Source organism: Colobus angolensis, unplaced genomic scaffold, assembly GCF_000951035.1.
Source record: "Colobus angolensis palliatus isolate OR3802 unplaced genomic scaffold, Cang.pa_1.0 Scaffold517, whole genome shotgun sequence".
In the NCBI taxonomy this organism is placed as follows: Eukaryota; Metazoa; Chordata; class Mammalia; order Primates; family Cercopithecidae; genus Colobus; species Colobus angolensis.
This window is the reverse complement of record NW_012118677.1, coordinates 306513-322742: the sequence shown is the minus strand read 5'-3', so window position 1 is coordinate 322742 and position 16230 is coordinate 306513. Positions and strand designations below refer to the sequence as shown.

Here is a 16230-nt window from a genome sequence, read left to right as displayed (position 1 = left end):
TTTCTTTCTTTCTTTCCTTTCTTTCTTTTTTTTTTTTTTTTTTTGATATAGTCTCGCTTTGTCACCCAGGATGGAATGCAATGGTGATACTGGCTCATTGTAACCTCTGCCTCCCAGGCTCAAGCAAGATCTCTTGTTTCAGCCTCCTGGGTAGCTGGGATTACAGGTGCCTGCCACCACACCTGATCAGTTTTTGTATTTTTAGTAGAGACTGGGTTTCATCATGTTGGCCAGGCTGGTGGTCTCCAACTCCTGACCTCAAGTAATCTGCCCGTCTTGACCTCCCAAACTGTTGGGATTACAGGCGTGAGCCTCCGCGCCCAGCCTAATTACATTAGTTTCTTTCTCTTCTTTTGTTTTTGAGACAGAGTTTCGCTCTTGTTGCCCAGGCTGGAGTGCAGTGGCGCGATCTTGGCTCACTCTAACCTCTGCCTCCTGGGTTCAAGTGATTCTTCTGCCTCAGCCAACCGAGTGAGTAGCTGAGATTACAGGCATGTACCACCACGCCCAGCTAAGTTTGTATTTTTAGTAGAGTTGGGGTTTATCCATGTTTGTCAGGCTGGTCTCAAACTCCTGACCTCAGGTGATCCACCCGCCTTGGCCTCCCAAAGTGCTGGGATTACAGGCGTGAGCCACCGCGCCAGGCCTTACATTAGTTTCTTATAGTAAGAAAAAGGTTTCAAAGTTATATATATCTAAGAATACATCTGCCTTCATAGTTGAGCTTTTTTCCCAAAAATACGTGTTTTTCTGGTGGTCTCTGTATTTCCATCACTTTAAAAAAATCTAACTTATTAAAAGTAATTTGACTTTTGCTGAAGACTTTCATCATCATCAGTAAAAATTTACGAGACTGCTTCTGTGCATTTGCTTCTTATGGGCCTAGGAGTGCAAAGGAAAGGGGTAGAATCTAAGATTCTGGGGTTAACCAAAATCGAAGGTTTGTAGACTTCTTTGAATTTAGTTGGAAGAAGGTGGAGAATGTGATTCTGGGTGGTATTGTGCTATCCTTGGGATAGCCACTGAGCTTGTTCTACCAGTCAGGCTGGGCTGTGCTGTGGTATGGTAGCAAACAACCCCACATCACCGGAGATTAGCACAACACAAGTATATTTCTTGGCTCTTGCAATTCCCTGTATGTCCCTGGGAGATACGTTAGATCAGCTGTCCTTCCTGCAGCAGCTCAGTCAGCTTCAATCTTGTGGCTCCATCCTCTGTTATCTCTAGCAGCAGGAGGGGAAGAGTCATGGGAGCCCTGCTCAGGGGCTTTCCCGCCTCGGTGATGGAGAGGTGCTCATCATTGCACACATTTCATTGGTCAGAACGAGTCGCGTGGTCCTGCCTATTGCAGAATAGTGCAGTGCTTTTGTACTCAAGAAGGAGACATTTGTAAGCCCTATTAATGTCTATCACATGTGTCTAAATGAGAATTAGGATCTTGGAGAAGAAATTGGAACTAGAAATGAGAATGTGAAAGATGTCATATACAGGAAAGAAAATGGGTGGAGTGGATTCATAAGGGAAAGCACATAATTACAGAGGGTACAGTTTTCCACGGTGGTGTCTCTACATGTATCTTTATTCACAACCCAAGCAATATGCTACCCTAGACTAAAAATATAAGGACAGTTGTAGCCACTGTCAGAAAAGTCAGAAAGTTTCTGTTGGTTCTGTTGTTGATTTGTGTGCTGTGTGGACATTGTCTGCTTCCAAAAGTGTACTTTCACTTGATCATTTTAGGGTTATACAGTCCAATAGGTTAGCAGATCCTTAAATCTTGTTGGTGACAGGTTGTATTGGCCAGAGCTTAGGTGGTAAGCTGGCAAAAATGCCTAATTTTTAAATCTCAATGGAATTAGGAGAGAGTTTATATATCTTCTTATACATATTAAACATTATGAGGACACTATTACGTTTTTTCTCGAGTGTTCATTACTTGACCTTGACATTGGAATGTATGACCATATTTCTGCTCCTATCCCCAGAATGTCTCCTGAGAAGGAGGCTGCTGGGTCAAATGATGAGCCAGTTTCTATGGGTTTTACTGCCCTGGTTCTTCCTCTCTGATCTTGCCTTTCCTACTACTGTTCTTCCTTCTCAGCTATTCTTCCAGTTTACTCTTCCCTCCACTGTCATTTGTTAAGGTTTAAGGTGTGGACTTTGGAAGTAGGCCAACCTCAGTTGGGATCTCATTCCTGTGACCACCTTTTGACATTGGACAGATCACTTTCCAAACCTCAGTGTCCTTACATGTAACATGAGGCTAAATATTTGTAATTTGCACAAAAACACCAGACATGGTACCTGGTATGTTTTTTTTGCTCAGTAGATTTTAATTAACCAATAGTATCATTGTCATGTTCATTTCAAGGCTCATCTCAAATAATTTTTTCATGATAGCTTTAAAAATTTTTTTATATTTCACCAGGCCTGTGGAGATGATTTACTCCATGGAGGTCAGAAAGCATTTTATATCTCCTCTGACATTTCGTATTCTTTGTGTGTGAATATACTTGCGTACATCCCTTAGGACAGTAGATATCCTTTCCTCATTGCCGTATCTTCTGCATTGTCTTCATTTAGGTGGTGCAAATGATAGGTACTTAAGGTTGAATGGAGTCAAAATGAGACATAAGGGGAGAGGCCTATCATATATTTATGAGGCAGTCCACCTGGTTGAGTGAATTCTCATAAGGTGGAAATATAACTACCCTTGGAATAGTATTCCGTTACTTCCCTAGTTAGGGTGTGTGTATGTTTCTCAATGTTTATGTAATTGAAACTGTAATGCAACAACATAAAAGGAGATTTAAAGAAATGATAAAAATAATGCAAATGGTATAAAAGACGATCACTATCATAGGGTGGCAGTTTACCAGAACTCAGAGGAGACCTTAGTGTGATCTTGGTCATTTATATAGCTGAGAAGGTGGCTTTCATTCGTATCTTTATGCTCAGTTGCTTCCAAGGTTCACAACTTTAGGGTTGGTTCTGCATGTATAAAGCTATGCCTGGTAAGGCAAAAGAGGGGTATAAATGAATCTCCCCTGAAATTGGAGTCTTGTACCGTGAATGGGTTTACCTGGAGTTGTGCTCATATTGTAGATCCAGCTTGTTTTAATGGAGGTTTCCATTAGTCTTCCTGCCTCTGTTCTCAGGGTACTATAAGAAGCATGAAGATGTGTGTGAGCTTTCTCTTTCTTAATCACTTGAGATTGATCACTGTCTTTGAATACTGGACCCTTAAAGATAATCCTTTTAAGAAGTCCTTATTTTTTCATTTCTTTAATTCTGTGCCAGAAGTGAGTGGAATATTGGGTGTCTGTTTTGTAGATCCGTAACACCATAAAATGTTAAAGGATGTACTATGCTGAGAAAAGTGCTCCCATTTTATATTTAGGGGTTATGTGATCTGCCCAAAGTCACACGGGGAATCAAGAGTCTAGATTTTGGCCGGGCGCGGTGGCTCATGCCTGTAATCCCAGCACTTTGGGAGGTTGAGGTGGGTGGATCATCTGAGCTCGGGAGCTAGAGACCAGCCTGGCCAACATGGCAAAACCCCATCTCTACTAAAAATAACAAAAATTAGCTGGGCGTGGTGGTGGATGCCTGTAATCCCAGTGACTTGGGAGGCTGAGGCAGGAGAATCACTTGAACCCAGGAGGCGGAGGTTGCGATGAGTGGAGATCATGCCATTGCATTCCAGCCTGGGCAGCAAGAGCGAAACTCTATCTCAAAAAAAAAAAGAAGAAAAAAGGAAAAAAGAGTCTAGGTCTCGTTTCTGCTGCAATACTTGACTCATCAGGTGTTTTTCTGTGCTTGTGCCAGAAAGGTAGGAGTTGGGCTGTATGCACTGGATGTGGATAGATATGCCAGCTGTGGGCCTATGTGGAGGCAAAAGGAGGCCCCCATGAGGACATTGCTGTCAGTGATTGTGGTAACTACAGAGAGTATGCTGTGCCTTGGTGGTAGACCAGATGAATATTATGGGACTAGTAGAGTTATATGAATTAGGGGCTTTGATTTGAAAATCTGTTTAAAGGGAACTGATTGCTAAAACACATTTCCTTGTTTTTGATGCCTTAATTGACAAGATAAGGGATTACAAGATTGTGTTCTACTGAGACACTTTTTCAAAAATTTGCCACTAAGGGAGTTGAATGCATATACAAAAAAATCGTTATAAGAAAATGTATTATAATTGACATAATTTTCTTTATTTTTAAATTATTTTTTATTTTGTTGAGACAGGGTCTTGCCATCTTACCCAGGTTGGAGTGTACCATCATGGCTTACTGCAGCCGTGAACTCTTGGGCTCAAGCTGTTCTCCCACCTTAGCATCCTGAGTACCTGAGATTACAGGGATGTGCCACCATACCTGGCTAATTTTATTTTTTTGTAGAGTTGGGGTCTTGCTATACTGACTAGGCTAGTCTTGAACTCCTGGCCTCAAGCAGTCCCCCCCCACCCGCTCCCCTTTCCTCAGCCTCTGAAAGTGTTGGGATTATGGGCATGAGCCACTATGCCCAGCCCATATATATAAAATAATTTTCCATAGCAAGTAATTTAGATTTGGCTTCAGAAATTTTATTTTTTTAAGATTTAATATTACAAAGTAATTTTTTATTGCAATTCAGTATATGCTCATTGAAGAAAAATTGGAAAATACAGAAAAGGACCAAGAAGAAAGTAAAAGTCACTCATATTGGCATCTTCAAAAGATAACTGCAATTAATATTTTGGTGTTTTCTGTATATTCACAAATTTGCAATTAAGTTGTACATAATATTTTATAACTGGTTTTTATTTAATATATTATTCATTTTCCCCTTCTATTCTAAATAAATGCAGTGTTATTTAAAAATTGCTTTCAACATTTTCATTACAAATTTTCAAACATGCAACAGAGTTAAAATTGATACTGAATACCCATCTCTCCATACCTGTATTCTCCCATTCATATTTACCATACTTATCACTTATCTGTTCATCTCTCCACCCCCTTTATTCATCCATTGATCCATTTTGTTTCTTTTTCCATACATTTCAAAGTAAATTTCAATGCAGTTTATTACATTTAACCAAGCTGGTTTGCCTTCTTAATTGTTTTTGGTTTACACCAGTATACAAAGGAATTCGTATTCTCTGAGCATATACAACTGAAAGCCCAGGGAACTTGCGGTGATAATTTTGTTGGATGTAGTGAAAAAGGACTTCCAGGGATTTAAAAATTTGCCTTGGTGTAGAGTTTATTGTGTGCATTATTAGCATTTGAGGTAACACAAAATAACCATTAAAAACGATCATCTCCTTTTTACCTGCTGTTATGCCTAATTCAGACTGTAGCATGGGAACAAGGACAATCTTTAGAGGGGCTGATACTTTCTGTAGCTTTTCTCACTGCTAGAGACCTCAATGTTTGGTAGGTTGTGAACCTGAATTGACTTTGTTGGCAGGAAAAGCACTTCAGAATGGTTTCCTCCAGCCTACCAGTGGGACAGTTGAGTCCTAAATGTGCTGTGGATCCAGGTCTTGCCTTCCCTGGGCAGGGGGTTGAGGGACTGTTGGTCTCTTCTGTAACTTGACTCTTGTTTCTGATGTGGCTAGATTTCCCCGCTAGATCTTCCTATTTGAATGACAGGTTGTTTCCTTTGTATTGGCAATGGTTGGTGGAGGATGGGGAGCGAGGTGATGGGATAACCTTGGTGGGCTGAGGAAACTCCTGCTTGTATCTCTCTACTGCCTGCTTTTAAAGTTGCCTTAAGGTGCCTATCTCAAAGGGTGAGGCAAGGTATGGTGACCTCGCTTTATGTACAATTCCCAGCATAGTACCTTGTGTATTTAGGCATTTAGTAAATGTCCCTTGACATGTAGACTGTCCCTGTTAAACCTTCAGAATCCCTGTAGTTGTTCTACTTTGCCAGCTAGCACCTGGTGCCTTTCACAAACATTTCAAGAACACATATCCATTCTTCAAACCTTATAATCTTACTGTGTTTTCAAGTGCCTGGGGCCCTTAAGATAGAGTAGCCTCTGTGTTTTTCCCCCTTTCTTTTCCCATGTTTCACATTCCAGGATGTTTAGTCTCACTATCACGTCAACACCATTTTAAGTGATAAGACGACTCAACTCTGGCTGGGCATGGTGGCTCACGCCTGTAATCCCACCACTCTGGGAGGCTGAGGTGGATGGATCACCTGAGGTCAAGAGTTCAAGACCAGCCTGACTAATATGGTGAAACCCCCTCTCTACTAAAAATACAAAAATTAGCCGGGCATGGTGGTGGGCTCCTGTAGTCCCAGCTACTTGGGAGGCTGAGACAGGAGAATTGCTTGAACCCAGGAGTTGGAGGTTGCAGAGAGCCAAGATTGTACCGTTGTACTCCAGCCTGGGTGACAGAGTGAGACTCCATCTCAAAAAAAAAACAAAGAAGATTCAACTCTGACACTGGTGACAGCTCTGATATGTTCTTTCTCGTAAACTCTACCTTGGATAAAGCACTTTCCTAGGAGTGGATATCTGTGGAGTCCCAACTTTATATGACCAAGGCAAAATGATCCCGTTTCTTTTCTTTTGTCTTCATCTTTTCTTTTTTGTTCTTTTCCTGAGGGCAGTCGATTCTCGGACATCTCAGGCAGATTATTCTGTTTTTGGATAATCCATAGTTCCTCCATGTTTCCTTCAGGAAGTTTTAGTTCTCCGTGACTGAGTTAGCCAGGACCTTAATGTGTCAAAAGGATGTCTGGTTCTTCCTTTACCCCACTCCCCTTTCTCTTTCTTCTTTCAGGAAGAACCCCTCTAATGGTCCTCAGCTGAGGGAGATTTTGCCTTCTCTCCCCTGAGCCAGTGTCTGGATATATTTTTGGTTATTGCGCCTGGGGAGAGGTGGGGAAATGCTGTGGCCAGGGATGCTGCTAAACATCTGCAGGACACAGTACAGTACCCCACAACAAAGCATTATCCTGCCCAAAATGTCCGTATTGCCAAGGTGGAGAAATGCTGTTCTACTGATAGAGGTCCTCTGTTGACAATCTTCCCGTCAATAGCATCCTATAACCTCCATGCCAGTGTTGTACTCGTCAATATATCCAACTTGAGTCCTGCATACTTCGGTTTGTTGCTCTTAAGGGGAAATGGAAATGCACGCTCACCATACTCTGCATATGATCATACTCTCCCAGCTTCGTCTCAGTTCACTTTTAAAATTTATTGTTTTACAGCCTGTTTACTCTTTTTTTTTTTTAATCTCTCTAGATATTTCCCAGATGCTTCACATATTGTTTCTGAAGTTGTAGTGACCTGATCCAGATGCAGCATTCTAGCAGTTTGGTCGCTGATGCAAATGATGGAAGTGGTTATCTTTGGACTGGGGTTGGACAGAGCATCATGGCCAACCATCTGTAAATGACCACTAGGAAAGCAAGAAGCAGTTTTGTCTCCTGCTTGTTAGAGGGAGTCATGTCAGAGAGACCTGGGTACAAATCTTTCTTCTGCCACTTAAGAAAAGTATGACCTGGGGCCTCAGTTTTCTCAGACATAAAATGGGGTTAAAATACTTCATAGGATTGTCAGTAGTATAAGTGAATGTGTCTGTACTAACGATAAGTAGCACTTGTAAGAAGGGACTTTGTGTTTTACTGTACTGTAGCCATGATTTCTGTTGGAGAAAATAGTGAGAACTCTGGGAAATATAAAAGTATAGTTTGAATTTGATGATGGTTTTTCTGTGCAGAAGAGTTCCTGGGAGCTTGTTATACATGTTGGTCCTCAGGTTGCATCCCTGGACATTCTGTTTAGGAAGTTTGGCTGAGTCTGGGAGTTTGTCTTTGTCGCAGTAACGCAGTTGTTTCTGCTGCAGGTGGTCCATAGATAACACTTGGAGAAATCCTGGCCTTATGGCAACCCGGTGACCATGTAGGGGGGCCCCAGACTTCTCAGGAAGCTCCATCTCTGGCTAGTTGTTTTCTGTTTCTCTGGGCTCACTGACAGAGAATAATTTTTCAGAGCTCTTTCAAGCAGGACAAAGCTGTTCTTTGTTCTTGCTTTTAATGACAGCTAGAGATACCTTTTTATTGGATTGTCTCCTTGAACATTATTTTGACTCAGTGTCCTAAGAAGTCTTTTGGGAACCAGCTTAGGAACTCAGGGTAGAGAAATCTCCCTGTTCATTTTCTGAGGGAATTGTGACTTGGGGTGAGGAAGGGCAGATTAGAAGGGGGGTGGTTTTGATTCTCAGTGGCTCTTGGAAGGGTTTGGGAACCAGAAGTGAAACATGGACGGGATTCCTCTTCGCTCTAAACTGAATTCCTTTAGGAACAGGATGAAACGTGACCACATTCCTTCTACTTGTAAATTATTTGTGTCTAGTTTATCTCTTCTTTCATTGAACTATGCCTGGCAATCTATAATATTGACTGCTTTGTGATTTTAAGGAGTTTCTTTTTGCAGCTGTGGTTTGAGGGGTGTGAGGCCAGCTCACTGAGTGGACTCATGATGGCCAGAGCTTGCTAGCTCCTGAAACGAATGTTTGTAATTTCCTGACATAGGGACAAAATAAATGGCCCAGGCCTGCCCATAAATATGCATCAGTGCTTCTGTGTGCTGGAATGCGGGGTTTGCCTGTGTTCTCAGAGGTCTCTTTCTGTGGGCCATGCTCTACCCACACCTTTCTGCCGGACACAGTGTCTCGCTGCCAGCTATGGTTTGGCCTCTCCAGCGTGGGCTGTGAATCCAAAATAGTTAAAAAGAAAACCTCGGAAGGACTTTCTCATCATATAGTTAATAAATGAAAGTGTGAGGTAGAAATTAAAAGTCCACTGGGGAGTGCAGTTGGAAAATGTAAACCATATGAGATGTGCCTTTAAAAGTTCGAACTCCTTGTTGGCAATTTTCTGCCACGAGAACTCCCTTTCAGGTCCTGGCGGTTGAATTTATTGAGTTCAAAGCTGTGAATGTGAATCTTAGATGAAAAATTTGAACCCAGGAGCTAGGTTGTTCTGGGTTGCTAATTTTTCCACCGCCGCATTTAAGATGTCTGTCAAATAAGTCTTAATTTACCTGAGTTCTGTCTGATGATGATAGGCCCCTGAGCCCGTTGGCAGGTAGACATTTCTGTGGATTTCATAAAAATAAAACCAGAGGCCATATAATTCTTTACGAACTGATACAAAAATAAAAGGTAAACATGTAATGGTTAAATGGTGGTGAAAAATGAGAATGTGTTTAACAGAATAGATTTTTAAGTTCCTATTTTATTTTATTTATTTTTATGTTTTGAGACAGAGTCTTGCTCTGTTTTCCAGACTGAAGTACAGTGGTGTGATCTTGCTCACTGCAACCTGTGCCTCCCAGGTTCAGATAATTCTGGTGCCTCAGCCTCCCAAGTAGCTGGGGTTACAGGCGCATGCCACCATACCTGGCTAATTTTTTTTTTTTTTTGTATTTTTAGTAGAGATGGGGTGTCACTATGTTGACCAGGCTGGTCTTGAACTCCTGGCTTCAAGCAATCCACCTGCCTCAGCCTCCCAAAGTGCTGGGATTAGAGTTGTGAGTCACCATGCTCGGCCTAAGTTTCCATTTTAACTGGTGGTTTCCTTGGAATATGCTTGTTTTAGGGTTGAGCGTGAAGTAAGGTAGTAGTTTGGCATGTATGTGTCTTGTAAGTTTAACGTGTGCTGATCCCTAAGGCTAATTTCATGGCATTTAATATTTCCATGGATGTTTTTGTCTAATCACTCATAGCCTTTCCCACTTTTCGTGTGTTTTGATGTATAGTTTTTGATGCATAGATTTTAAAAGTTCATGAAAATGTTACTTTAACATTCAAGAGAGAAATGAAGGTGAATGGAAAATGGAACGTTATTTTGTTGGCCCTATTGGGTCATTTTGGTTGTTGCTGGAGAATGTGAGAGATTGTGATTCAGGTCAGATGCTATCTTGAAATCAAATATGAGTTCCAGATACTCTTATAGCCCAAATATTTCCAAGGCTCTGCTGACAGCTTAATTATTTCAAGCAATATTTGATATGGCTGAATACGTGTTGTCCAAAGAATTTGGATGTCCTTTTGGGCTCTTTTTTCACTGTAAGCCTTGCCAGAAATTGTGAAAATCTGCATTGATATAAATGTTAAAATATGGCCAGGCATGGTGGCTCATGCCTGTAATCCCAGCACTTTGGGAGGCTGAGGCGGGTGGATCATAAGGTCAGGAGTTCGAGACCAGCCTGACCAACATGGTGAAACCCTGTCTCTACTAAAAACACAAAAATTAGCTGTGCATGGTGGCTTGTACCTGTAATCCCAGCTACTCAGGAGGCTGAGGCAGGAGAATCGCGTGAACCTGGGAGGCAGAGGTCACAGTGAGCTGAGATCACACCACTGCAATCCAGCCTCGGCGACAGAGTAAGACTCTGTCTTTAAAAAAAAAAAAAAAAAAAAAAAATTTTAAAATACAGGATTACCATTTCCTTTTACAAAGTAAATTATCATGGAATTCCTTCATCTGTGGCTTTGAAATACAATACAATTTTGTAAAATGGAACAGTTTTCCCAGTTTTCCAGGATGGAGGCCAGTTTCTCCTGTGATGGTGTCTTATCTGTAGATAGCCACTTCTTTTTCTTCTTCAGATGTTCTCCTAAAAGGGTGGGACTCCCAAGTTAAGGTTAACAAATAAAAACAGGGAAGAGGTGACATATGCTAGTCTCCAGGGCTGTTTGAGAGTTTTCATAGCAAGGCTGCTGCTGGCTTTCTTTTGAAGCTGAGAGCAAACCTCAGTGGTTTTATTAACTCATGTCCACTAAACAGTGTAACCTCCTAAGTATCAGGGTATAAGGAATATAGGATTTTTCTTTTAAACATTGCCTGAAGCCTGAAATCCCTGAAGTTTCCCCTGCCCCCTGCTACTTTTAGCATTGCCGAAAATATGATGCCACAGCAAAGATTCTGGAGACAGCTGGGAAACTAGCAATTGCATAAGCAGGTGAAACTTTTTAAGATGTGCATTGAGGAGTTAGCAAGCCTTAAATGAAAGACACCTTTAGAATACAGTATAGTAATCTCTCTCTGTAACATTTATCTGTATGTTATATATACAGTTCTAAATTTACTCAAACATGTTTAAATATAGTAAACTATTTTAATGTAAAACTAACCTTAAAACATTCAGAGAGTGTCTCTTGAAGCGTTTCATCTGTGGACTCTTGCCAATAGCACTTAGTCACCTAGTGAACGCTGAGACTTCGTGAAGTTACAGTGCCGGTGAGTACGATGTGCCAAGACCATATTTGATTCACCAGTGAGGACAAATGCACACACTCTGGTTTACATCAGATTCAGACAATTTCCTGTTGTGCTTTGTGAGTTATTCTAGTATCATCTGTAAATAATTCCTAACTGAAATTACCATTTCAGGAAATACTTACTTGGTTTGGGAAGTCATTGATAGGTGAATGATTTTATAAGCAATGTAATGAACTGCCAAATACAGCAACTTTTCAAGAGACTTGAAGCTTACAAACTTGACATCGTTTTAGCTTTTATCTGTACCAAAGGTGGGTTATCCCTTTGAAATTATTACACAACACTGAGATAAAGGAGAATTCAAGTGCTTAGTCTTAGGGCTAAAGGCAATAGTTTATGGTTCAATAACATGTTGGGATGTTGTACCACAATTAATATAATTATTAGTAGGTTTTAGAAACATGAAAAGTGGGATCTAATTCTCAATGACAATAGCACAATTGAAAGTCATAATTATTGTGGTTATAAATGTGAGTACATCATGTGCGTGTGTGTGTGAGTAAAGATTGCTGTGGAATATGCAATCATGAAAATAGTTGTGTTTGGGCAATGGGCTTTTTAATACACTCGTTGTCATTGTTGTTTAGTATGGTTTTATTTTTACTTTTTTTTTTTGAGACTGAGTTTTGTTCTTTTTGCCCAGGCTGGAGTGCAATGGCGCAGTCCTGGCTCACTGCAACCTCTGCCTCCCGGGTTCAAGCGATTCTCCTGCCTCAGCCTCCCAAGTAGCTGGGATTGCACCACACCCGGCTAATTTTTTTGTATTTTTAGTAGAGACGGAATTTCACCATCTTGGCCAGGGTGGTCTCGAACTCCTGACCTCAAAGGATCCGGCCACCTTGGCGTCCCAAAGTGCTGGGATTACAGGCGTGAGCCACTGCACCCGGCCAGTATGGTTTAGTTTTAATGAACAAATTAACTATTTCTTTTAAGCCTTTACAAGAAAAGAGTTGGATGGAAAAAATGCCGACAAATACTAGATATTTACATACATATTTTTTGGTTTTGTGTAACATTTCTTTATAGGAGGGCAGTACACATGAATACCCATTTGTAAGATGTGATTGGACGGTTCTTTCCCCCGAAATATCTCTTGAACATGGGAAGCACATCTCCTTCTCGGTTTTTATTGTCCCTTCCCCTTCATTCTCACCCTTCCTTGTTCCTGATGTTGGAGGTTCATTGAACAATAGTGGCAGCCTAAGCCTTTCAAATTGACATCTGGAGCATGCAGAACATATTCCAGTGGATGGGCCAGCGTTGGCAGGGTTTTGGGATGGGTGAAGAGAGAATCAAGGCCATTCTTTATAAAATGGAGTGATGATTATAGTAGAGGTGATTACATATTTAGTTTTAGTACCTAAACGTCTCCTCCTCTGCATTTAACTTCCAATCTATCAGCAAGTCCTGTGGCTCTATGTCCAAATATATTCTCAAATCCAACCACTTTACTTTTCTTCTTCTCTACTTTGTCTATCCTAGCACTTGCTGTTGTTGACTCATGCCCGCACATCTACAGCAACACCCTAAACAACCATTCTGTGCCTACTCTTGCCCTACATACAATCTTATCTACACATAGCAGCCAGAGTGACTTTTGTACAATGTAAGCCAGATTCTGTAATTCTTTTTTTCAAAATCCTTTGAAGTACTCACCTTGGTCTAAGGACTCTCTCCCTGTGTTTAGTCTCCTGCCAACCTGTCCTACCACCTCTTTTCCACCTGCCTCTTAGTTGACAAGCACCAGCCACACTGCCTCTGTCTTTGTCCCTCGACCTCTCCAAACTGATCCCTATCTGAGGCCTTTTGCCCATGCTGCTCTTCATCTTAGAATGCTCAGATCTTTGCATGGCCAGCCCCTTCTCATCAGCCCAGATGTCACCACCTGAGAGAGGCTTCTCTGACCACCATAGCTCAAGTATTGTCCCCACCAATTTTATTTTTGTCATAGCACTTATTGTAATCTGCAATTATCTTATTTATACTTTTTTTTTTTTTTTTTGAGACAGAGTCTTGCTCTAGGGTGGAGTGGCATGATCACAGCTCGCTGCAACCTCCGTCTCCCAGGTTCAAGCAATTCTCCTGCCTCAGCCTCCCAAGTGGCTGGGATTACAGGTGCCCGCCCAGCTAATTTTTTGTATTTTTAGTAGAGATGACGTTTCACCATGTTGGCCAGCCTGGTCTTGAACTCCTGACCTCAGGTGATCTACCTTCCTTGGCCTCCCAAAGTGTTGGGATTGCAGGCGTGAGCCACCACACCCAGACGTTTATGATGCTTTTAAATCCACATCTCCTCTCACATAAAATGTAAACTCTAGGAAGGCAGATACTTTTTGCTCTGAGCTTCCTTTCTACCACCCTAAATAGGATGTGGCACATACTAGAAGCTCAGTGAATATGTTGAATGAATAAACAAGTACATATTCTTCATTATCGTATCATATATAAGTTGGAGGTGATCATATAAACTATAATTTGAGGTTCTTTGTAACTCCAAGATGCTATTATTCTTAGTGTGAAGAAGGCATTATTATAATTATTATGCATAATGAGTAGATCATATGTATTTGATAACTTCTTCCCACCCCATTCCCATTTATAGTGGTGGAATTCTTTTCTTTTCCCTTTGAAACGGAGTTTTGCTCTTGTAACCCAGGCTGGAGTGCAATGGCACGATCTTGGCCCACTGCAGCCTCCACCTCCCAGGTTCAAGTGATTCTCCTGCCTCAGCCTCCTGAGCAGCTGGGGTTACAGGTGCCCACCACCACGCCCAGCTAATTTTTGGATTTTTGGTAGAGATGGGGTTTTGCCATGTTGGCCAGGCTGGTCTTGAACTCTTGACCTCAGGTGATCTACCCACCTAGGCCTCCCAAAGTGCTAGGATTACAGGCGTAAGCCACCGTGCCCAGCCCGTAGTGGTGGAATTCTTACACTCATCCATTCATTTTGTTCTTGTTACTCTAACTGGATGAACTTAAGTATTATCTTTGGCAGCTAACAAAGGGCAGCTAATTGACACATCAGGAGATTGAATCTGAATCTTGGACTTTTACAGAGATTGAATCTGAATTTTGGGCTTTTACAGGATTTTTGTTCACATACTGTAGCTAGTAGGCTACAGCTTGGAGTCCAAACTGAAGAGCATGGCCACTGACTGGACTTTATTAAATTATGTGCAGGAGAGTTATCTTGGCAGCAAATGAGGCAAATCAGTTGTAGGTAACTGTCTTTTGGTGGTTTTGTTTTGAGACACGGTCTTGCTCTGTTGCCCAGGCTGGAGTGCAGTGGTGCCATCGTGGCTCACTGCAACCTCAACTTCCTCTGCTCAAGCAATCCTCCCACCACAGCCTCCCTAGCTAGGACTACAGGTATGTGCCACCATGTCTGGCCAATTTTTAAAAAAATTTTTGTAGGGACGGGGTCTCATTATGTTGCCCAGCTATGTCTTCTGAGAGCTTAGAGTTCAAGGTAGAAATGTTAGTTACAAAAGCTTGACAATGAGGATGTAAAACTAAATACTTCCTATCATTTGAGTAAATGAAAGAGAGAGGAAATAAAGTTCATCTGTGAAAATGTCAGTTTAACAAGTACTTATCAATCTAATCAGCCTAGCTGTAAAAAAAAAAAAAAAAAATGTAAATGTGTGACTGTAAGTCATATTGAAACTCATGCTATCCTAAGCAGCTCTCCATCTGCTTCTAGTTAGAGATGTGTCATACATCCGGGGACCTGGGCCTCAGGCTGTAAGAAAGTAGTTTCAATTTAAAAAAAAAAAAATCAATACTTGTAATGATTTCCTTTCTTGTAAAATCATACCCAGTAACTTGTATAGGTTGAATTTAGACGTATTGTTATCAAGTTTATTTAATGTGAGTGTGACTGGAGGCTCAACATAAGTTGAATAAAAACAGATGCAATCAGCTGACTGTTCAACTTTGTTTATATCTTTACCCATAATGTTTGAGGTATCATGTTTTCTGGATTAATAAAATAAGTTTCCAGATAAAGTCCAACTTAATTTCAACCATAGGTGCTGGAAATAATTCTGAAATTTAATTATGCCTTTTCTACTAATTTCTACTAAGGCAGGAGTTGTCTTCATCTTTCATTTGTAGTGAATTTCTGAAAAGCACACCCGAAAAATAAAATAGTAAACTTACATGTTATGGGATGGAGGGAATGTTGAATCTTCATTTTTGTTTTTATTTTACTTTAATTAATTAATTTTGAGACAGAGTCTCGCTCTGTTGCCCAGGCTGGAGCGCAGTTGCGTGATCTTGGCTCACTGCAACCTCTGCCAGCCAAGTTCAAGCTATTCTCCCACCTGTGCCTTCCGAGTAGCTGAGACTACAGGCCTGCACCTCCATGCTCAGCTAATTTTTATTTTTATTATTTTTATTTTTTTAAATAGAGAAGGGGTTTCGCGTATTGGCCAGGCTGGTCTTGAACTCCTGACCTCAAGTGATCTGCCTACCTCAGCCTCTCAAAGGGCTGAGGTTACAGGCATGAGCCACCATGCTCGACTGAATTCTCATTTTTGAATAGCTCAATACACTTAAATTCCTTAATTATGATTCTTTGGAGTGGATCTGCTCCTTCTGGATGCTTGCAGGCAGGCGAGACCCTTCCCAGACTGGCACCTCTTGTCCCTGATGCTGAGGCATCTGCTTTTCCATGCCTCGGGACTCCTTTCCAGTTCCTTCCATAGGGGCCTAAACTCTATTCTCTTGTTAGGAGGTGGGTGCCTGGCCCCTTTGGGGATAATTTAGGGACATGGACCAGCAGCATCACATCACCTGGAACTTGAGAAATGTAGAACTCACACCCATCCCATACTAACTAAATGAGCAGTGACGTTTTCACAGCACACCCAGGTGACCCCTTATGTCATCTCCACATCTTTCAGTACGACACAGTCCTAACACTTTA

General features: G+C 41.4%; 1 protein-coding gene across 1 annotated transcript in view; it reads left to right on the top strand.

Moving 5' to 3' along the window:
- The window catches only part of STK39 (serine threonine kinase 39), a 300851-nt gene that overhangs the window by 35536 nt on the left and 249085 nt on the right, over positions 1–16230 (top strand). Inside the window, exon 5 of the mRNA XM_011960610.1 lies at positions 3829–3937. Within this exon, the coding sequence (XP_011816000.1) occupies positions 3829–3937 (109 nt within the window). The remainder of the gene's footprint in view (positions 1–3828; positions 3938–16230) is intronic.